The 21,114-nt window shown below is 39.0% G+C and overlaps 1 protein-coding gene across 1 annotated transcript in view; it reads right to left on the reverse strand.

Moving 5' to 3' along the window:
- SORCS3 (sortilin related VPS10 domain containing receptor 3) overlaps positions 1 to 21,114 on the reverse strand; it is a 795,336-nt gene that overhangs the window by 5,515 nt on the left and 768,707 nt on the right. The window contains exons 23-25 of the mRNA XM_007530390.3: positions 6,786 to 6,917; positions 4,683 to 4,782; positions 3,505 to 3,610 (exon numbers count right to left, since the gene is read on the reverse strand). Of these exons, the coding sequence (XP_007530452.2) occupies positions 3,505 to 3,610; positions 4,683 to 4,782; positions 6,786 to 6,917 (338 nt within the window). The remainder of the gene's footprint in view (positions 1 to 3,504; positions 3,611 to 4,682; positions 4,783 to 6,785; positions 6,918 to 21,114) is intronic.

Below are 21,114 nucleotides of genomic sequence, written 5' to 3' on the forward strand. Positions count from 1 at the left end.
ATAATCATAAATATAGAATTTGTAATATATAAAGGGAAAAGGATCTGCTAAATGGTTTACAGAAAATAAAAAACAACTCTGAATGCTTTTTAATTCTACTGCCTGCAGCCTTAGTGATACCTACCAATGAGACATCAAGATATAGCAATTATGACCCCAGTATAAGATCAGATATAAGAGACAGGGTGATATTTATGTGAAGGAAGGTTGGGACTAATAGAAACTCTATCCTCTGGAATATTTCTTTGATACTCAATAAATGTCTATTGAGTGAATTAATGGTTTAACTCAATGCTGATAATTACATAGAAAAAAAAAAACTGGAAAGAGAAAATCCAGACCAGTGATCTATAAACAGAAAGAGAATGACCTTTTCCCTAAGTTGCACTAAATGTTTATTACCCAGGTACAACTATTTAAATTTAAACTAAAGATGGCAGTCGGAGATATGTTTCATGGTAAAACACATATTGCCCCCCACACACACACACACTATAAAATTTGAAAGTCAGCTCCTCAGTAATTACTGTAATGGACAATGCAGATGAGGTGGCACTTTAATCCACTGGACAGTAATTTAAAAAATCAAAAATAATTCTGGAAATCAAGAATTAGAATTTCACTTTATTTGTCAGCAAGCCAGATACCCTCCCAATAACCTTCACTGGAGTTCCAGGTAGGGAGGAGGGATAAGAGGCTAAAGTAATATAAGAAAATTCTGTAGGACCTCAACTAAAAGGTTTGAGTTGGGAACAAAAGCTTCTAGTTCAGACTTTCATGCTTGAGGCTCCAAAGTCCCAGGTTTAGTCCCCACTACCACCATAAGCCAGAGCAGAACAGTGCTCTGGAAAAAGAAAAGAACACACAAAAGCTTCCAGTTAAAGGGGCTAATACGTATGTAAAAGAAAACTGATGCTGGTTACTTCTAGATGACTCTCTTATTTATCTAATCTGACTATTATTTTTTAATTGCCATCAGGGTTATCACTGGGACTGGATGCCATGCACTGCACTAGGAATCTATAGTTCCCAGTGGCCATTTTTTTCTTTTTTCTTCTTCATTTTTCTTTATATTTTATTTGATAGGACAAAGAGAAAATGAGAGGGAAGGAGGATATAGAGAGGGAGAAAGAAAAATGGACACCTACAGACCTGCTTCACTGTTAGTAAAGTGTCCTCCCTGCAGGTGGGGAGTGGGGGCACAAACCCAGGTCCTCTGCATAATAATATGTGTGCCATGCCTTACTTCTCTTTCCATTTTATTTATCCACATGATTCACTGTCGGCGATTTAGAAAAGGTTGGCTAACATTTGAGGACAAGACAAATAACATAGTTCAGAGATGCCATTACCTGGCATGCATCCCAGTGTTAACCTGTATTCTTTTAGAGAGGCCTACATTAACAAATTGACCGTCTGTGGAACTTGGCAGCATGAATAATGAGAACGGAAACTCCTAAGTCACAGAGTACTTGATTTGGAGTCACCTGACAAATGCCTTTTTGCAGAACTTATATCCAGCAATAATTGAGTTCTAGGAACTAAAAGGTGATCAGTCTAGGATTAACCTCCAAGTCCCAGTGATCGCTAGGATTCCCCACAATCAAATCTTTGCATGAATACATTTGTGCTTGGCATGTAAGTAAAGCACATCCAGTGATTGTTACCATGGCCAGATTACTGTTTCTGTATTAAGCCTTTGCTCTTTAATTGTGATATGAAATTTATTTTCCTCCATCTACAAATGGGGAATGGGAAGTACATTCATTCCCCTGAAATACTCTATAACAGAGTATTGAAAAAAAAAGTGGTGGTATGGAGGGGAGACATGAGTGGGTGAGGTGAATGGGCACGAATGCCTGTACTGGTTGGTCTATAAATCCACTAGTAACGAAAAATTAAATTAATTAAAAAACCCTCACTCCATCCCTTTCTAGGAGAATATTGAAAGATTTTTGCTGATATTGTGATATAAATTGAGTAAAACTGGTGTGCTTAAATTGAAGATCCATAATGGAGAGTTAAAGGGTTTGAGATGTGGGTGGAATAAAACATCTTTACCACAGTCCTCTAAAGAAAAATCACAAAATGTTATTTTCAGTGCCTAGAAATATTTCCTAGAATCAAACTATTCTCTCAATATCCCACCTACATGAGGGTCAGTGAAATAGTTCACTTGGCTAGTGAACTGCTTTACCATGTCTAACACTTTATCAAGTGTATCTCTCTCCTCAAAAAAAAAAAAAAAAATCACTAACCTGACTTAATGAAATTTTCACCTAGCACAGGTTTCTTTATTTTTTAAATTATCTTTATTTATTTATTGGATAGAGACAGTCAGGAATTGAGAGGGGGTGAGGGAGATAAAAAAGGAAAGAGACAGAAAGACACCTGCAGCCCTTCTTCATTCATTAAGTTCTCCCCGTGCAGATGGAGATGGGAACTTGAACCCTCGTCCTTGTGCACTGCAGTGTATGTGCTTAATCAGGTGTGCCATTACCTGACCCCTAGCACAGTCTTCTTAAGAAGCATATCTTCACATCACCGATAGAATTTTTTGAGTCTTACTATGAGCCAGCTTGTGCTACAAATGGCCGGTTTGGAAGGTACATTCTATGATTAAATTAAGCAGTTAATGATAACTGCTTAATTTTGTTGATTTGTTATGCACCTTTTACTACATGTGAGCCATAGAGAAAAATCCATGAAGTAGCACTGGCTTCTCCCTTAACAGATAGGGAAGTTAATGTTCAGTGGTGCAAATTCAACTACTCAAGGCTGCAAATGGTCAAAGTTAAAGCTGGGTCTGCCTAAGTTCAAAGTTTATAAGTATAGCCAGAACACCCCTTGGCAGAAGTATTATTAAAAACTTGTGCACTAATGGTATAGAATTACCAATTTCATGTTTTTAATGATAAAACAGCCCTTTTACTCCCCCTATGACTTTCAAAAATAATTTATGAATGTTGGAAAGTTTGGATTTCATGATTTAGTTGTCTTTATAAATAAGAAAAACAGGGAGAGGAATAATGTCTGAATTTTGTAACCCACAAATTGAAGCAAATATAGAAAAGAGCTGCAATGCAAGGTAAGAAATTGCATGTGCATGTGTCTGTCTGCCCGTGTTTCTGTCACACTTCAACTACCTTTTCTCCTTTTAGCCACTCCAACTGAGTGTTCAGCTATAGAAAAAAAAAATCTGAATATTTGATATCTTTGGAAATTTAGGTAAGGATTGAAAACCCCTTATACCTCTCTTGACGAGAATAAATTGATTATACAGACCAGGCTCTCTCTTTTCCCCCTAACTCATTATACATATATATTGGATAGAGAAGCTTAATCCACTTATTTCCCAGCATTCAACTACTCCTATTCTTTCCAAGTGCCAAGAAGAACTTCAAAAAGAATTAATATCACACACAAAGAATGAGTTGATAATGGACAAAATAAGCCCCCATGAGTCCACTGTCCAGGACAAAACTGAGTTGTAGCAGTACATACCTTTTAAACTTGTAGATCAAAAACACAGCCAAGCCAACAAACACCACTGACAGAAGCATAAGCATGGCTGAGCTGCTGTGCCCAGTACTGGAGTCTACCAATGGAGCTAGGAGGAAAGAAGAGACATGCTCATGTAGAATTTATTAAATGGAGTGAGTACCCACTGGGAAAAAAATATATACCGGCTTGTATCCATCCTTCCATCCCATCCCCAGTTGCTCAGTGTGCTCTCAGAACACAATAGATTTAGCTACAGTGATAACTGTTTCTGGGACTGTGAAATAGCTCACTGGGAATAGTGTACTGTTTTGCCAAGCACATGACCCAGTGCAAGCCCAGCTCCCACCACATTGAAGGAAGCTTCAATGGTCTTTTTCATATTCTCTTTTTCTGCCTCTATGAATTTCTGCCTTTATGTAACAACACTTAAAAAATAATAAATAGGATAATGGAATACCTACACCATCAGTTTATTTAAAAAAAAAAAAAGTAAAATCTTGAGTTCTGTTTGGAGAAGCTTGCTGCTCTTAGTGTAAATGCAGCAAAATATAACAGTGATCCATTGGGAACTCTAGAGTAAGTTCTGATGCAGTGTTTTGGTCTTTCTGTTTATACTGCTGTGATTAGGACACTGTTGGAAGGAAACATTCAGAATATCCACATATAGAAGTATTAACCCATAGGCTTTCCCAGAGAGCCAATAGTAGTGTCTAGTGGAATGTATTTCATTGCCAATGAGAGCTGGTCCCTCCTTTGCTTAACACATTGTAAAATAGTGTTTTAAAGTTATCCAAGCTGACCTAACTAAGATTCATGGAGTCAGAATATCATTGAAATTATCAGAGCCTGAGGACTATCTAATATAATCCTAGCTGTTACAAATTAAAACTATAACCAAGTCAAATCCCCAACGAAATCATGGGTCTACCCCCCACCCCCAATAGAGAGCAATTCATAGAAAAACCATACCTAAGAAAGTCTTCCTGTTACCTCAACAAGGTGTCACCCCAAGAAAGTCTCCAGAGACATTAATCCTTTGAAACTATCTCTACACAAAAGAATCCTGCCACAGAGCCATTTTCAGGCATTTAAGAAGCGTGAGATAATTATCTCCTTCCCTTTCTCTTTGATAACTGATCACCATGCTCACAATCCCCTGAATACCAATCTGCACTTACCTAATGTCAGCTGGGTGACATACACAATGACCTGAACACCAGGTTTCAGTTCAAACTGGACCAAGTTTTGGTTTAGGGCACTAAACAGCAGCTCTACTATCTGAGAGAGAAAAAAGAGAAAAAAGCTAGCTGCATGGGATCCCTTGTAGATGACAAACCATCTTCAATAAGCAACAAAAAGGTGAGTTCAATTGGAAAGCAGGATATTGAGACCCTTTTATCCGTTGTTTCTGACAGCCATTGGAGTCCTATGAAGGAAGCCAAGGAAGTAATTGGCATTATTTGTTGATACTGGAGAGGAGAATGAGATGGAAAGAAGTGTGTCCAAAAGCACCTAGAGAATGAGAACTGATTGCAGACATCATTGCAGACTGATTGCAGGCTGTTTCATTCAACTCCAAGTTTAGTGTTCTTTCATCCATGACATTGTAACTTAACATAACAATACATGTGGTTGTAGGTCCCAAGGTAAAGAAGTCAAGCCTCATTAATTCGTTAATCTTATCACACACAGGTTAGAGAGGCCTTTCGCAGGAGTAGAACAAGCCCATGTACCCCTGTCACCGCCTCTACTCTTTCTCTCTTAGAGACAATGGGAGGCAAACATTAAAGCAGAAGCTGCCTCCTTTTTATGAGATAATTTTTCCTCTTTACTTTTCCTCAGCAAGTCTCAGAACACATAACATGGATTTAATCGCTCTGTAATTCCCACATGAAAGCTAAGGCTGACTTAGGCTGTTGTCCCTAACTCTTATCTCACTGTATGTGCCTTAATATCACAGCTGCCATTTATCACCGTAATTACTTATTTATCTAAATGGAAGGATATTGTAGCTTCCAAATATAGTTCACACAAGCCACTTGCTACTTCACAATAAAAAGGTCTTGTAAAAGTGATGTATGCATTGAGATGCTGGATTTACTTCTGGCCAGTTTCAATATCTGACACTACAGTGCAAGGATCTGCTTCATTTTCCAGAGAAACTGACTCTGAAGGCATCTGCAGTTTAAGGAAGACTGGATTGGTGTGGGGAGGAGGCGATGGCTAAGTAAATGGCAGAGGGAAATGGAAGATGCTTAACTGCATCGTACAGGAGCCCATGTATTTGATTCATGTTGATTTTTCAGCATCTTCACTGCCACTTATTTCTATTTCCTCATTTAGCATCAGCAGAAGGCAGGAAAGGGTGACGCCAAGTGCAGCCATAAGAGCCCAGCAGTTGACTATGTGAGAGAGAAACCTAGGCTCTGTCCTCTCTTTTACTTCTGGGATAGTGTGCTGATCACAGGAACTAAATGCCCATTTGATACAAACCGTAAATCATACTCCTTTTTGGAAATACACTTTCTTAGTCAACTCAAGATGAGGTAATCCATCTCACTCCAAAGAAACAACTTTAAAAGTAGTTCATTTTCTCCCCAGAAGCAGAACTTAGACTGATGGGCCTCCTTAAAGAAAAATAATATTTTCCTGGAAATAGGTCAAGAAACTGAAACCTGGGAGTCGGGCAGTAGCACAGTGGGTTAAGTGCAGGTGGTGCAAAGCGCAAGGACCGATGTGGGGATCCCAGTTCGAGCCCCCGGTTACCCCACCTGCAGGAGAGTTGCTTCACAGGCGGTGAAGCAGGTCTACAGGTGTCTATCTTTCTCTCCCTCTCTCTGTCTTCCCCTCCTCTCTCCATTTATCTCTGTCCTATCCAACAACGACGACATCAATAACAAAAACAATAATAACTGCAACAATAAAAAAAACAAGGGCAACAAAAGGGAATAAATAAATAAATATTAAAAAAAAGAAAAAGAAAAAGAAACTGAAATCTTCCTCTCCTCTCTCCTCCAAGACCAATCACTGAATGGAAGACATGAGTACAGGATTGTTAGTGCTGAAATGAATAATGCCAGGGCTGCTTTTCTCTCCTGGATCTGACCTGTACTCCACTAGGACTCACTGTCCTTGAGAGCCTTGATCCTGCATAGAGTGAGAGGCCGATGGTAACTGATGGTGGTTGAGAACTTGTACCCCCTTCGGACAGAAAACAATTTGTGTGTTCCCTGTGAATGAGGGGTGCAGGCAAGTATCCTAGCCAGTGTGCGTTCACTTACTTCTTCCAGGTCCCCTTCATTGCCTTTCCTTCTCTCTGTCAAGTTCTTGGGGGGAAGGATGAAGAGCTCTGCTGAAGTAGGGAGTCCAGGGAACACAGCAACTAGGATCTGATCTTCTGCGACACTGGTTACCTACAAAGTGGTTTATACCAAAGAGTGAGGCCCTAGAGGAGACAACTTTCCCTAGATCAATAATCAGGAGTAGAATGTGTACACACTGTGTAAATGCAACATTTTAGGCACAAGTTCTAATAAATATGTAGCCTTTCTTTCTATTTCTCCCTGGAATTACTAGGATATATAATATATATATTTATTATATATATATTAGTTTTCCTATCTTCTCTGTCTTTATATGCATTTTTACTGAAACTAAAATACTAATACAAATACTTTTCGAAATATTGCTTGCTGGGAATATTTGCAAAAAGTTCCTCCCATATATTCCACTTTTATGCACTGAAATGACTAAAGCTTCTGGTTAAAACATGAACAGACTGGCTGCAAATGAGAAATGAAAGTTATAAACAAACCTGGGGAAATGTAAATTAGGAAAAAATCAAAGCAGTTCTTGTTTTCCCTTATTAAAGAAAGATTTTTTTTTAAAGTGACAATAGTTAATGAGGTTGAGGTTTCAACTATGATGTTCCCTCATTTGTTACTGGCAGCTCTAAAAGTTGATACATATCACCAATTTGTTTCTTAAAAGACTCACTTTTCAGACATTCAAATTTTCATCCCATGCATTTAGTAACTGCAACTTCAAGACTTTGTCCAAAAGAAATTATCTCAAATATAGGAAAAGCATGCACCAGAAGAAATAGCAAATATACTAAGATCTCAAATAGTAAAAATTATTAAGTAAATTATAGTGCCACTTGAAATAATGTTATTCTACCATTAAGACGCAAATTAGTACAACCATCCAAGGAGGAAAAACACTTATGATAGCTACATTCTGATCTATATCTTTCCATTGCTTTGGTTACAACTCTATAAAAATACAAATGCAGAGAAGTAAAAAATAAAACACTAAAATATGTGTTAAGATCTGAAATTATGACTGAAATTTCCCATTCCTGAGTGTTCAGTTAAAGGATTATACTGCTTTTTTGATCAAAACTAAAAATAAGCTTCTGTCTAAAGGTAAACAGCTGGAGGAAACAACTGAGTTCTCTCCCATGCAGAATTCTTTCCTGTGTGTCTACTAAACACATCCTGTCCATAACACCTCCCCCTCTTCCACCAATCCAAACATAATAAATGATTTTTAATTTGGCTGAATCCCTGTGTCTTCTGAGAAGTCTCCCTGAGTATCTCTGTTTGTAGTGGATTCCTCAAAGTCTTGTTCTGAGCACTTCCGGACTGTCTTCCCACCACTTGTGTTCTCAGGAGTCAGATCGTAACCACTGTGATATGAGTATCTCTATTAGAATAGTACAGTATTTTCTCTGATAACTTCTTTTTGTAAGATGTATTGTACATGAGAGAAGCCAGGACACCATTCCTACACACACAGCACTAAAGATCAACCAGAAACCTCAAGCACACAAATCCTGTGCTACCAACTGAACTATTTCCCCAACCCTAATAGGCTCTGATTGCTTGAGTTCTCAGCTATTTCTGGGTGGTCTTTGTAACCATCTCATCATTCTGAAAGATGCTTGACACAGAGCAGAATCTCAGTAAGAAGTTCCTGGACTTAACAGCAGTAAGGGGGTTAGTTTCTCATTTGCTTAGCTCTGATTCCTATTTGGAACTAGGCTAGAAGATTGGAGTTAACTCCCAGGGAAGTGATAAAGAAAGGTGAGAGTGACAACCTGCTGAGAAATAACAACAGTCAGAAGCCTGAAAAGTCCACCAAGTAGAGAGAGACCCCTGGGGACCTGAGATGCTTCATAAGCCACCAAAGCACCCAGCTGTTAGCCATGATACTGCATCTGGAAGTCTTGGGGCAAGGAAGCCTAGTCAGCCATGGGGAACATTTCTCTAGTAACCAATTAGAGGAGCACACATGCCCAGTAGGTTGATGGGGGTGAGCCTCTTGCTGCTGTGGTTGGTGTGTGTGTTGTTGTTTTTGTTTTCCCAGAAATAAGTGGACTCAGTGAGGGAGTCAGAGACTTTGAAAGGCACTTGCCTGAGGCTAAGTAAAATAAATAAAGTTTAAGTCAAAGATCACATACTATAATATGACATTTTAGAAAATACATCTTGGAGGCCAGTCAGTGGAGCACACATGTTACAATGCACAAGGATTCATGTTCAAGCTCCTGGTCCCCACCTGCAGAGGAGAAGCTTCATGAGCAATGAAGCAGTACTGCAGGTTTCTCTCTCTCTCTCTGTCTCTCTCTCTCTCTCTCACTGTTTCTTATTTCCCTTGATTTTTCTGTGTCTCTATCCAATAAATGAGTTGAATATATGTCACAAAAACACATGTATAGTGGATTTTTAGGAATCCTGCAGAGCATATGTGGGATGGTGATGGAAAGATAATTTGACTCAAAAGTATTCCTAGATGCATTCAATCTCATCCAAAGGGCTATGTGGATGATAGGTTTTTCTGGAGAATCAAAAGTCCAGGCATCAGTTGGTATGACTGATTATCAATATTTATTATTTGAAATTATTATCCCTGGGTGGGGGTGAATAGCCTAATGGTTATGCAAAAGATTTTTATGCCTGAGGCACTAGAGGTCCCAGATTCAATTCCAGTACCATTATAAACCATAGATGAGCAGTGCTCTGGTATAATAAATAAATAAAATATGTGTGTAATAAATAGAAGTTGCTATTATTATCCTGTTATTTATTTAAAATTAAATTTCTGGGTGGGGGTAGATAGCATAATGGTTATGCAAAGAGACTCTCATGCCTGAGGCTCTAAAGTCTCAAATTCAATCTGCACTATCATAAATCAGAGTTGGTGAAAATCTGGTGAAAAAAATTTTAAATTAAATTTGTAATTAGTAGAAACATGCAAAATACAAAACAGTTCTGAATGTTTCACAGCCAAAAGACACACCAAAAAGTATGTAGAATGATTTGAGATGAAGTTCATCTTGCAGTTACCTACAGGAATGATCTTAGAGCAGTCCCTTTCATTGTCCTTCCTCTGTCACCTCCTTCTCCACTCTTTCAACAGTCTTCATGTGCTATTCATTCTACCTTAAAGGCATGATCCTCCCTGTGAACTACTATTTGTCTCAGAAACACAGTTTAAAGACAACCTTTAAAGACTATTCTAACAGTCTACAAGAGTCTACTGAATCATAAATATGTATTAAGCCTACACTTCAATGAACAGAGTGAATCAAAATTTCCCATGTTCTTTTGAGATTGTCAGGCATTAAAGCCCCTCGGCCTATCAGGCCCCCACTCCTCCACCTATCAGGCAGTGCCCCCTTTTCTGCCCATCAGGCAGCCCCTCTCTGCCGACCAGGCCTCTCTTCAATCTCATGCTGTCCCTTGCTACTTTTACTTATCACTCCCTGTCTCATTCTAGTTCTTTTAAAAACACCTGCATGATATAATTTAGGTTTCTGCTCAACAGGTTTCTGTTCACCCCTACACTGCTATTCCTCTGACAGAAATGGAGTCTTTTACAGACCTTGACCCATTTATATATGGCCATTTAGAAAGAGGGAGATGTCCGGAAATTGTGAGGATGTGGTTGAGCTTGGCAGGGCTTGAATCTGAGGAGTGTGTCAATCCTGTTAGTCTCTCTCTCTACTGAGAGGTTGAGCAAGGAGGGACAGTAGTAACCCCAAAGGTGTGCCTCATCCTATCAGATTCCCTGCCTCAGAAAGCATCCCGCATTTCTGATACTATGGCCATTAGATAAAAAGAAAGGGGCAGATGTCAGGCTTTAAAGCCCCTGCTCTGCTCCATGCTCCATTATTGACACTATGGTCTATTTAAATAATCATTGTTTTGCCTGAAAGATCCCCACCATTATCACCTCAGGGTATTGCTAATTCAGTTAAAACCATTGCAACAGTTGCTAAGGACACTTCCACCTTCCCAGCATGCTTTTTGCCTCTCTCCACCCACTTTTCTAGCCATTTCCATTTCTGACTTGTCACTTCTGGATTTTACCCCATAAACTCCACTGCTGTTCCTGATTTAGCTCTCTTGCTCTCTTTCTCTTCCGCATCCCGACCTGGAAAAGACCTGGAAAAGGGCTGGTGTGAACAGTGGAAGGCAGCCATTTTGCTAGCTCCATGTGGCCTAAACCCACTGTGCTCATATCTGACTCTGGGCCGTCTGCATCAATAAAGAATTGTATTACCATGCCGCCACGAGTTCCTCGTCTCTCTCTCCGGCAAAGGTAGCATGGCATAGAAAATGACCATGCTTCTACTATAGAGTTAATTGCAGGTTAGCCTTTATCTTTACATTTTAACTGCTGTGTTTTTAAAAATTATTTTCATTTATTTATTTATTTATTATGTATTGAACCTGGGACTACAGAGCCTCAGGCATGCCAGTCTATTGCATAACTTATTTTACTATCCTCCTCAGCCTCTGCTAAGAAATATTTAGTAAAGGCAGTTTGCTTCCTCTCTAAAGCTCTCTACAGGTAAGATTGTACTATAAGCCTACTCAGTAGATCTCAAATGCTTCCACATAATAGATGGCCTAGCTCACCATTCTAAGGTCCCTACTGACCTATCCTATCAGATGCTATCAAAGATAGGCTGGTGGGTAGGGAATGGAAGGGGAATGATGGGAGGGACTGGCTCACCCAGTGGTTAAATTTTGCACTTCTTCTTCTACCCTCTAACCTTTTTCTCAAGAAAAAAAATAGTTTTTTCTCTCCCTTTCACAACTTTCTATAGTTTGGCATTTCTTCTCAGAATGTTTTCTCCTCAGACCTACAGACTTGGTGTCATGAATTTCCTCCCAGAGAGGATTATTTTGAAGAAAAAGTTGAGGTCAAACAAACAAACAAAGCCAACCTTGACTATAAAATGACTGTATAGTCTGTGGTAAGTATAGATTAAAAGACAGCTTCAAATTATCCAGGAAGTAGAAGTAGAGAAATTGACAGTCCTGTGTTGATGACTGTTCATGCGATTTCATTACACTTTTCTGTTCATTTGGCTTGCTTGGGTGAAAATATTAAATGATAAAATGGGTGGTTTTGAAAATGTTGGGATTTTACAATAATGCTTCATTTCTGACAGTTAATATAAATAAACATATCATTGCCTAATGTGATAAATGCAGAAACTGTATTAGGGAGCATTACTGGTTTGGATCACTCCTCTCTCACATTCAGGTCCATTCTGTGACTATATTATCTGGAATTTTCCCTCTTTTTTCTGAATTTTACTTCCAGAACACTGCTCAGTTCTGGTATTTGGTGGTGCAAGGAACTGAACCTGGGGCCTCAGAGTATCAGGCATGAGAGTGTTTGCATAACTATTATGCTATCTTCCCCAGCCATTTCCTCTTGGTTTTTAATATGAATTACCCTACAATTTCATTTGTTTTGCCTGAGTGGCTAGTGAGAGAAACCTTCCTTTACCTTTATCATAAGGAAGATACTATTTAGAACTAAAGTGGTGGTAGAGCCAAGATGGCGACTTTGGAGCCACAGCTGCCATGAGCTCCAAGAGGCAGTAGCTTGCAACCCAGGATCCGCTGAATAAGGTAGGACAATGGGCTGTCTGTAGGACGGTGAACATGGGCTGGTCAGAGTGACACCAAAATATAGTCCCATAACACTCTCTTGGGCTGACAAACAGAGGTCAGGGGGACAAAGAAAAATCCTTTGATTATTTCTGAGGTCACCCTCACCCCACCCCAGTACCAGCACCCAGGGGCAGAGCAGCTGCTCTGGGATGGCTCCCCACTGAGCCATTTTCTTTACCAAGATTCCTGGCTCATCAGGGTTGTTATTTCAATCCTCTTCCTTTAACTTCTCTCTCTCTCTCTCTCTCTCTCTTTTTAAGTGGCTGGAGCTCTATTTGAGTTGCAAAGTACCTGACCAACCAGAGCCTCATTCCTTCCTGGGAAAGACTACCTGGAAGGTTTTATTAATTTTTTTTGGGGGGTACTTCTTACAATTGGCTGTTTTTGCTCATCCAATCGAGCGGTCCAAGCGTCAGACTGATTGCTATGTGTTTTCTACTCTATTTTAATTTATTTTATTGCTACTATTACTATATACAGGTGTCCCATTTCCATCCACCTTCTTCAGGTTGACCAAAATTAACGTTGTTGTTTTTTCCATTGCAAGGTGACTGGGTGTCCTATCAACTGTGAGAGGAACTTGTTTCTCTCTCCCTTTTCTCTCCACTCTCCTTTTTCCCTCCTCCTAGCTAATTAAACAAACAAACTCTTCCTTTCACCGCTCTTCCTTTTTCTTTTTTTTATTCTTTTCTTCCTTCCTCCTTCATTTCTTTTCTAAATTCACTGATAATCACTTGTGAATTATTTTTGGGCAATAACTCTGACTCAGAGTGGTATCTATGTGTGTATGACTTCTCTACTTCCCTCTCTCCCATTTCTGTCCCTAGAATTTATAGTGGAGAGTAGATTTCCATAAATTTCTATTCCTGATTTCCCTTTTTTCCTGTCTCTTTCTTTTTCTTTTGTTTAGTTGCTATTTATTCTTGGAATGGAGCTGTTGTTTGGCTAAATGGTATTGGTTTAACTGCATCAATCCTTGCCTCAGTTGCTATTGTTGTAATTTATGAGGTTGGTGACTGGACTTGTCATAAAGGTCTTTCTTTAGTATAGCATGGCTTGTACTCAAAACGCAACAACTGAAGAATGACAGAAGAGAAAAATAAAAACCACATCAATTTAAAAAAAAAAGGTTAAATCAAGAGCAAATAAATATGCTACCACAATGAATCAGGACAGGAGCCCAGAAGAAACTCCAAATCAGTCAGAAGTAACCATAGATAAGAAAAGTATGCAAGCAATAGTAAACCTAATAATCACAAAAATAAAAACAACTATGGAGGAAAGGGCTATCAGAATTAGGAAAACAACAGAGGAGAACCTCGAAGAAAATACAAGCTAACTTGACATAATTAGAGAAATGAAAGCTGAAATATCTGAGCTAAAAGGTCAACTAGCAGAGCAATCTAATACTATAACTGAACTGAAGAAAGAAGCTGAGGGAAGGGAAAGCAGATTAACAGAAGCAGAAAACAGAATTAGCCGACAGAGGATTAGCTAGAGAAAACAAATAAAGAGGTAAAGGAGCTCAAAAAGAGATTGAGAGACATTGAGAACAACAACAGAGACAAATGGGATGATCTCAAAAGAAGTAACATTTGTATAATTGGCCTACCAGAGGAAGAAAGAGAGGAAGGGGAAGCAAATATTCTAGAGGAAATAATGGAAGAAAACTTCCTTGACCTAAACAACACAAAGGACATTAAGATTCAAGAGGCCCAGAGAGTCCCAAACAGAATCAACCCAGACCTGAAGACACCAGGACACATCATAGTTACTATGAAAATAAGCAAGGATAAAGAAAGTATCCTAAAGGCTCCAAGAGAAAAAAAAAAAGTTACATACAGGGAAAAACCCATAAGACTATCAGCAGACTTCTCCACTCAAACTCTAAAAGCCAGAAGAGAATGGTAAGATATCTATCAAGCCCTGAATGAAAAAGGGTTTCAACCAAGGATAATATATCCTGCTAGACTTTCATTCAAACTAGATGGAGGTGGAGGGATCAAAACCTTCTCAGGAAGACAACAGTTAAAGGAGGCAACTATCACCAAGCCTACTTTGAAAGAGCTACTAAAAGACCTCTTATAAACAAGAACATCAATACAACACTTGCCATATATCAGAGGAAATAAAGAATTGTTGAGTAATGGCACTATAATACATTCAATTCATAGTATCAATAAAAGTCAATGGATTAAATTCACCCATTAAAAGGCACAGAGGTGAGTCGGGCTCAGTGAGTTAAGGGCATGTGGCGCAAAGCTCAAGGACCCACGTAAGGAACCTGGCTCGAGCCCCCAGCTCCCCACCTGCAGGGGAGTTGCTTCACAAGTGGTGAAGCATATCTGCAGGTGTCTATCTTTCTCTTCCCCTCTGTATTCTCCTAATCTCTCCATTTCTCTCTGTACTATCCAACCACAATAACAACAATAATAACTACAACAACAAAACAACAAGGGAAACAAAAGGGAAAATAAAAAAATACTTAAAAAAATTAAAAAAATAAAAAGGCAGAGAGTGGGAGGATGGATCAGAAAACAAAACCCAGCCATATGCTGCTTGCAAGAATCCTACCTGACTGAACAAGACAAACACAGACTTAAAGTGAAAGAATGGAAAACTATCATGCACACTAATGGACCACAAAAAAGGCAGGAACAGACATTCTCATCTCTGATACAATAGACTTTAAATTAAATAAAGTAATAAAAGATAGGTAAGGCCAGTACATAATAACTAGAGGATCAATCAACCAAGAAGATTTAACAATTATTAACATCTATACACCCAATGAGGGACCATCTAAATACATCAAACACCTAATGAAAGAACTACAAAAATACATCAATAGTAATATAATAATAGTGGGAGAACTCTCACAAGGCTAGACATGGACCTTCCATATGACCCAGTAATTCCCCTCTTGGGTATATACCAGAAGGACTCCATAACACCCAACCAAAAAGATATTTGTACACCTATGTTCATAGCAGCACAATTCATAATAGCTAAAACCTGGAAGCAATCTAGGTGCCTAACAACAGATGAGTGGCTGAGAAAGCTGGGTATATAAACACAATGGAATATTATGTAACTATTAAGAACAATGAACTCACCTTCTATGACCCATCTTGGATGGAGCTAGAAGGAATTATGTTAAGTGAGCTAAGTCAGAAGTATAAAGATGAGTATGGGATGATCCCACTCATATACAGAAGTTGAGAAAGAATAACAGAAAGGCAAACTCAAGGCAGGATCTGACTAAATTTGTAGTAGGGCACCAAAGTAAAAACCCTGGGTGGAGGGTGAGGGTGGATGTTCAGTTTCATGGAGTGGGGGGGGGGTTTGGAACACAGACTTTTGGTGGTGGGAATGGTGTTTATGTACACTCCTATTAATTTGTATTCATATAAATCACTAATTAATATGAGAGGGGAAAATTGATTGTATGTCTCAAACTTTTTAAAGCACAGACTGAGTCTTTTTAATACATAGGCTGAGTCTTTGATATGTTGACTCTCTCAAAAGCCTAGACCAGGGAGAACAGAAGCAACTGATGGCACAGCTATATACAAATAATGTCAAAGGACATAAATTATGGTGATGTTAGGTATTATACAGTAAATCCTAACAAAGGGATTTTTAACGTTAACTCAATTACCAAATAATGTGATTATAACAATAAATATCTATTGTCTTCTTGAAGCCTAGGACAGCAACCTCACAGTTCCACTATAGAGCCTATATTTCCCCCAGTCCTGGAACCTTAGGGTGGGGCGCACTTTCCTGCATGCTTCTCTCAATTCGTACCATATAATATAGCATATGCCGATCCCAACCTAATCAACACAACAAGTACCAACTCAACATGCTTCACTTCAGACTGTGTCCAGAGACTTCAGGTGTGGAATGACAACCCTTCAGCTTCATTACTACAGTGAGACCTTTCCTTTCATAATATTCTCTAATCCCATTACAGGAGGTTCACTTCCTAACAAATTTCCAAAACCCAGATACAGACCAGGTCCTGTGAGATAGAGCATATGTTCACAAGTGTCCATAAACTAGGGCAAAATATATACCTGAAAGCAAAAGTACACATTACTACACAGTGAGTCAGTATAAAGTTCCTAATGAAATAGTATCTAATTAGACTTAGATAAATACCTTCCTCACCTTCTTCCTATTATAGTTCTCTCACTCACTCCAAAGCTAACCTTAACAAAGCAAGGCCTACAAAAGCTTAATGAGGGCAAGACACTGGCATGCTTTAATGATGACTCTTTAGTCACTATCAGGCCACCCCATCCGCTGGGGCCCTAGCTGGGGAGTCCTGATATTCCCAAACAGACATGATGGACCTAGACCTTGAATAAATCCCTCTCCCTCTCTCCATTGTTACCGGTCATGTCTATCAGGAACAACAAAATAGAGCCCTTTGTGGGCCCCCACAGGACCTTACCCTCATCTTGGATCAACAAATATAGAGTGTTCCATCTTCCAAAGGGAGGCTGGACAACATACACTGTGCTCCACCTGAGGAAGATGGGTCCTGAAATTGGGGCAGCTTGGAATATTCCTACTCATGACCACAGAATGTGAGGTCAGATGTATAGGGTTACAGAGGTCACATAGGCTCCTAAGCTGAATATGGGCCCCAGACCAAATCAAATTGATGGGGTTTACAGTCAACAATATTTATATCCCTTTCCCATATTGGAGAGCTACTCTCTTCCCTGATGCAGTTTTCAGTACCTTTTTCAGCCATGACATCACCTCCCCAGACAGTAACTTGGATCCACCTGCATATCAGATTTCAGGCTCAGAGGAAAAAAAAAAACAAACTAGTATAGCTACAGATCCTTTGGAATATAACTAAAATATTCCTACTAGCTATATACAAAATGGAAGATCCCCCGACACTTCATCTGAACTATTCCAGCTTTTATGTCCATGATTGTTCAATTTGTTTGGCTTTGTATGTTAACTCTCTTTTCAGCCACCAGGTTCCAGATGCTAGCATAATGCCGAGCAGACATCATGGACAGATGACCCTAACGATATGTGCTGGAGCTCTGCTTCCTCAGAGCCCCACCCTACTAGGGAAAGAGAAAGGCAGGCTGGGAGTATGGATCTTTCTGTTAGGGAAGCATTTACAGAAGCCAGACCTTCCACCTTCTGCATCCCACAATGACTTTGGGTCCATACTCCCAGAGGGTTAAAGAATAGGAAAGTTATCAGGGGAGGGGATGGGATATGGAGATCTGGTGGTGGGAATTGTGTGGAGTTGTACCCCTCTTATACTATGGTTTTGTTAATGTCTCCTTTTTTAAATAAATTAAAAGAAAAAAAAACTCAAACAAACTAAAGCAACTTTCTCCTGGTCTGAGCTCTTCTTCCCAACCCAGCTATGGACTTTAAAGAGACAAGGATGAACTGGGAGGACAGCACAGTGGTTATACACAACACTTCATGCCTGAGGCTTTGAGGTCCTAGGTTCAAGCCTTAGCTCTACCATAATCCCATAAACCAGAGATGAGCAGTACTTTAATGAAAAATAAATAAATAAACAAACAAACAAATAAATAAAGGGAGAAATTGCTGGTGGTCAAACTTTTAAAATATATTTATAAAATGGAAATATTCACAGGACCATTGGGTAAGAGGGGTACAATTCAACATAATTCCCACCACCAGAACTTCGTATCTCACCTCCTCCCTTGAAAGCTTTTCTATTCTTTATCCCTGTGGGAGCATGGAACCAGGATCATTATGGGGTGGGGCTTTTTTTTTTTTTTTTAATGATTTTCTTTTTTTAAAAATTTTATTTATTTATTCCCTTTTGTTGCCCTTGTTTTTTTTATCATTGTAGTTATTATTATTGTTGTTGTTGTTGTTGGCTAGGGCAGAGAGAAATAGAGAGAAGAGGGGAAGACAGAGAGGGGGAGAGAAAGACAGACACCTGCAGACCTACTTCACCACCTGTGAAGCGACTCCCCTGCAGGTGGAGAGCCGGGGGCTCGAACCGGGATCCTTATGTTGGTCCTTGCGCTTTGCACCAAATGTGCTTAACCCACTGTGCTACCTCTTGACTCCCTGGGTGGGGCTTGTTTTAAGGTTACCCCCTCAGGCTGCTCCAAATTTAATAATCTTTATTTGAGCCCCCCCCCCCCGTTTCTGTGGTTTTGAAAAGAACTAACTACAACCTCTTTAGCAACGAAAAGATATTAAGAATATTAATCCTGTAAAACACATTTTGTATGTAACAGATAATTTTCTATTGAGACCAAACAGTTATCAACTTTATGAATCAAAAGATAATGAATGGGGTGTGGGAAATAGTTTAATGGTTATGCAAATAGACTCTAAAGTCCCAGGTTCAATTCCCCACATCACCATAAAACAGAACTGAGCAGTGCTCTGGTAAAAAAGAGAAAAGAAAAATGAAAGAAAAGAAAAGGAAAAGAAATGAGAAGAAAAGGAAAGGAAAAGAAAAGAGAAAAAGAAAAAGGAAACTTTTAGCAGATATTCTGAATGGAGTTTGTATCTCAGACTGGATCACCATTAATGAGAGCGGGGTCAAAGGAGAAAGAACCAGTGTACGTTTCTGATATGTTCAGTTTTGGAGATCAAACTTGAGACCTCATGCTTGAAAATCCATTGTGCTATCTTAACCAATGCTCACCTCTGATTCTTGTCTGTTTGTTTTTACATAAAAACCATAAAGGCAGAAAGAGACCATGAATGAGACAACAGCACCAAAGCTCCCTTCAAGGCGATGAGGATTGGCTGCTGCGGTCTTGCACATGGCAAAGTAGCACAGAATACAAGTAAGCTATTTGGCTGGCTCTTACCCCCTACTTCTTAGCTCAGGTCAAAAGGTTAAGAGGTCAATTTGCTCTAAGGCAGACCTGTACTTGAATTAACTCTATTATGCGATTACCCTTAGGGCAGGTTGTTTCCTGGCCAGTAGTTCTGGATTGTCACCTATGGCAGTCTTGTGAGGCAAAGTTTAGTTAAGAAAAACCTCTTAGTGAATAAAGAAGCAGCCAAGTGAATGTATAAGCACAGAATCATTGAGTGGACTATTTTCATCAGTACATTAAAAGTGCCAAACTCCTATGTTAGGATTCAGTATAGAAATAAGGTCAAGGACTCAGGAAACAGCATATTGGTTATGCAAAAGACTTTCATGCTTGAGGCTCCAAACCACAGTACAGCAGTGTTCTAGTCTCTTTATCTCTCTTTTCATTCTAAATAAAGAATAAGGGCAGGGGAGATAGCATAATGACTATGCAAAAAAAGCTCTCATGAGGTTCCCAGGTTCAATCCACATCACTATAAGCCAGAGTTGAACAGTGCTCTGGTTAAAAAAAAAAAAAAAAAATAATAATAATAATAATAATAATAAAATATTTTTAAATAAAGTTATGGGTGGGTAGATAGCATAATGATTATGCAAAAATACTTTCTTGCCTATGGTTCCAGTTTAGTTCAGTCCACTACACTAACATAGAGCAGAGCTGAACAATGCTCTGATAAAAAAAAAAAAAAAAAAGAAAGGAAGGGAGGAAGGAAGGTTATTATATACAGATATCACTTACTTAAAAAAAAGTAAAGTCTACTTCTGCCTGTCTTCAAACATTGATTTATCTTTCTTTTCCCTCCAATCTCCTTTTCACTTTCTTCTTTCTTTCTTTCTTTTTTCCTTATTTATTTATTTATTTATTTTACAGAAAATCAAGTGCTAACTATAGAAGAGGCATTGAATAACATGAATGTGTATTCAGGATCACATCATCTGATTTTTCTTTTTTAATATTTATCTTACTCTTTTGTATCTATTTTTTTATTGGAAGGTTAATGGTTTACAGTATAGTTGCTAGTCCATGCAAATAATTTCTCATTTTACCATGACAGGTCTCTGCAGAAAACTCTGACTCCCAACCTAGATAATTTTCTTTTTTTTTTAATTTTTATTAGTTAAATTTTTTTTTTTTTATTGTATAGAGATAGACAGAAATTGAGGGGGGAGTGGTAGAGAGGGAGAGAGAGAGAGAGATACCTGCAGCACAGCTTCACCACTTGCAAAGCTTTCCCCCTGCAGGTGGGGACCGGGGGCTCGAACCCGAGTCCTTGTGCACTGTAACTAGTGTGCTCAACCAGGTGCACCACCACCCGGCCCCCCCCAACCTAGATCATTTTCCATCATCATGTGCCAGGACCTGAAAGCCCTTTCTCTCTGCCTTCCTTCCCCAGAGTTCTTTCCTTTGGTGCAATACACTAAACCAGTCCAAATTTTATTTTGTGTTTCCCCTATCTTCTGTGTTTCTTAAATTCTGTCCATGAGTGAGATCATGCCATATTCATCTTTCTTTTTCTGGCTTATTTAACTTAACATGATTCTTTCAGGCTTCATTCAAGAGGAAGAGAAGACGATGACTTCACCATGTTTCATAATCGAGTAATTATTCCATTGTGTATGCAGACATCAACTTGCTTAGCCACTCATCTTTTGTTCGACCTAGGCTGTTTATAAATTTGGGCTAATGAAACTTGCTGTTATGAACGTAGGTCTACATATACCTCTTTGGCATCTGATTTTTGTTTTTTCTAACTATTCAGAGTTTTA

The sequence above is a fragment of the Erinaceus europaeus genome, chromosome 14 (assembly GCF_950295315.1).
Source record: "Erinaceus europaeus chromosome 14, mEriEur2.1, whole genome shotgun sequence".
Taxonomy (NCBI): Eukaryota; Metazoa; Chordata; class Mammalia; order Eulipotyphla; family Erinaceidae; genus Erinaceus; species Erinaceus europaeus.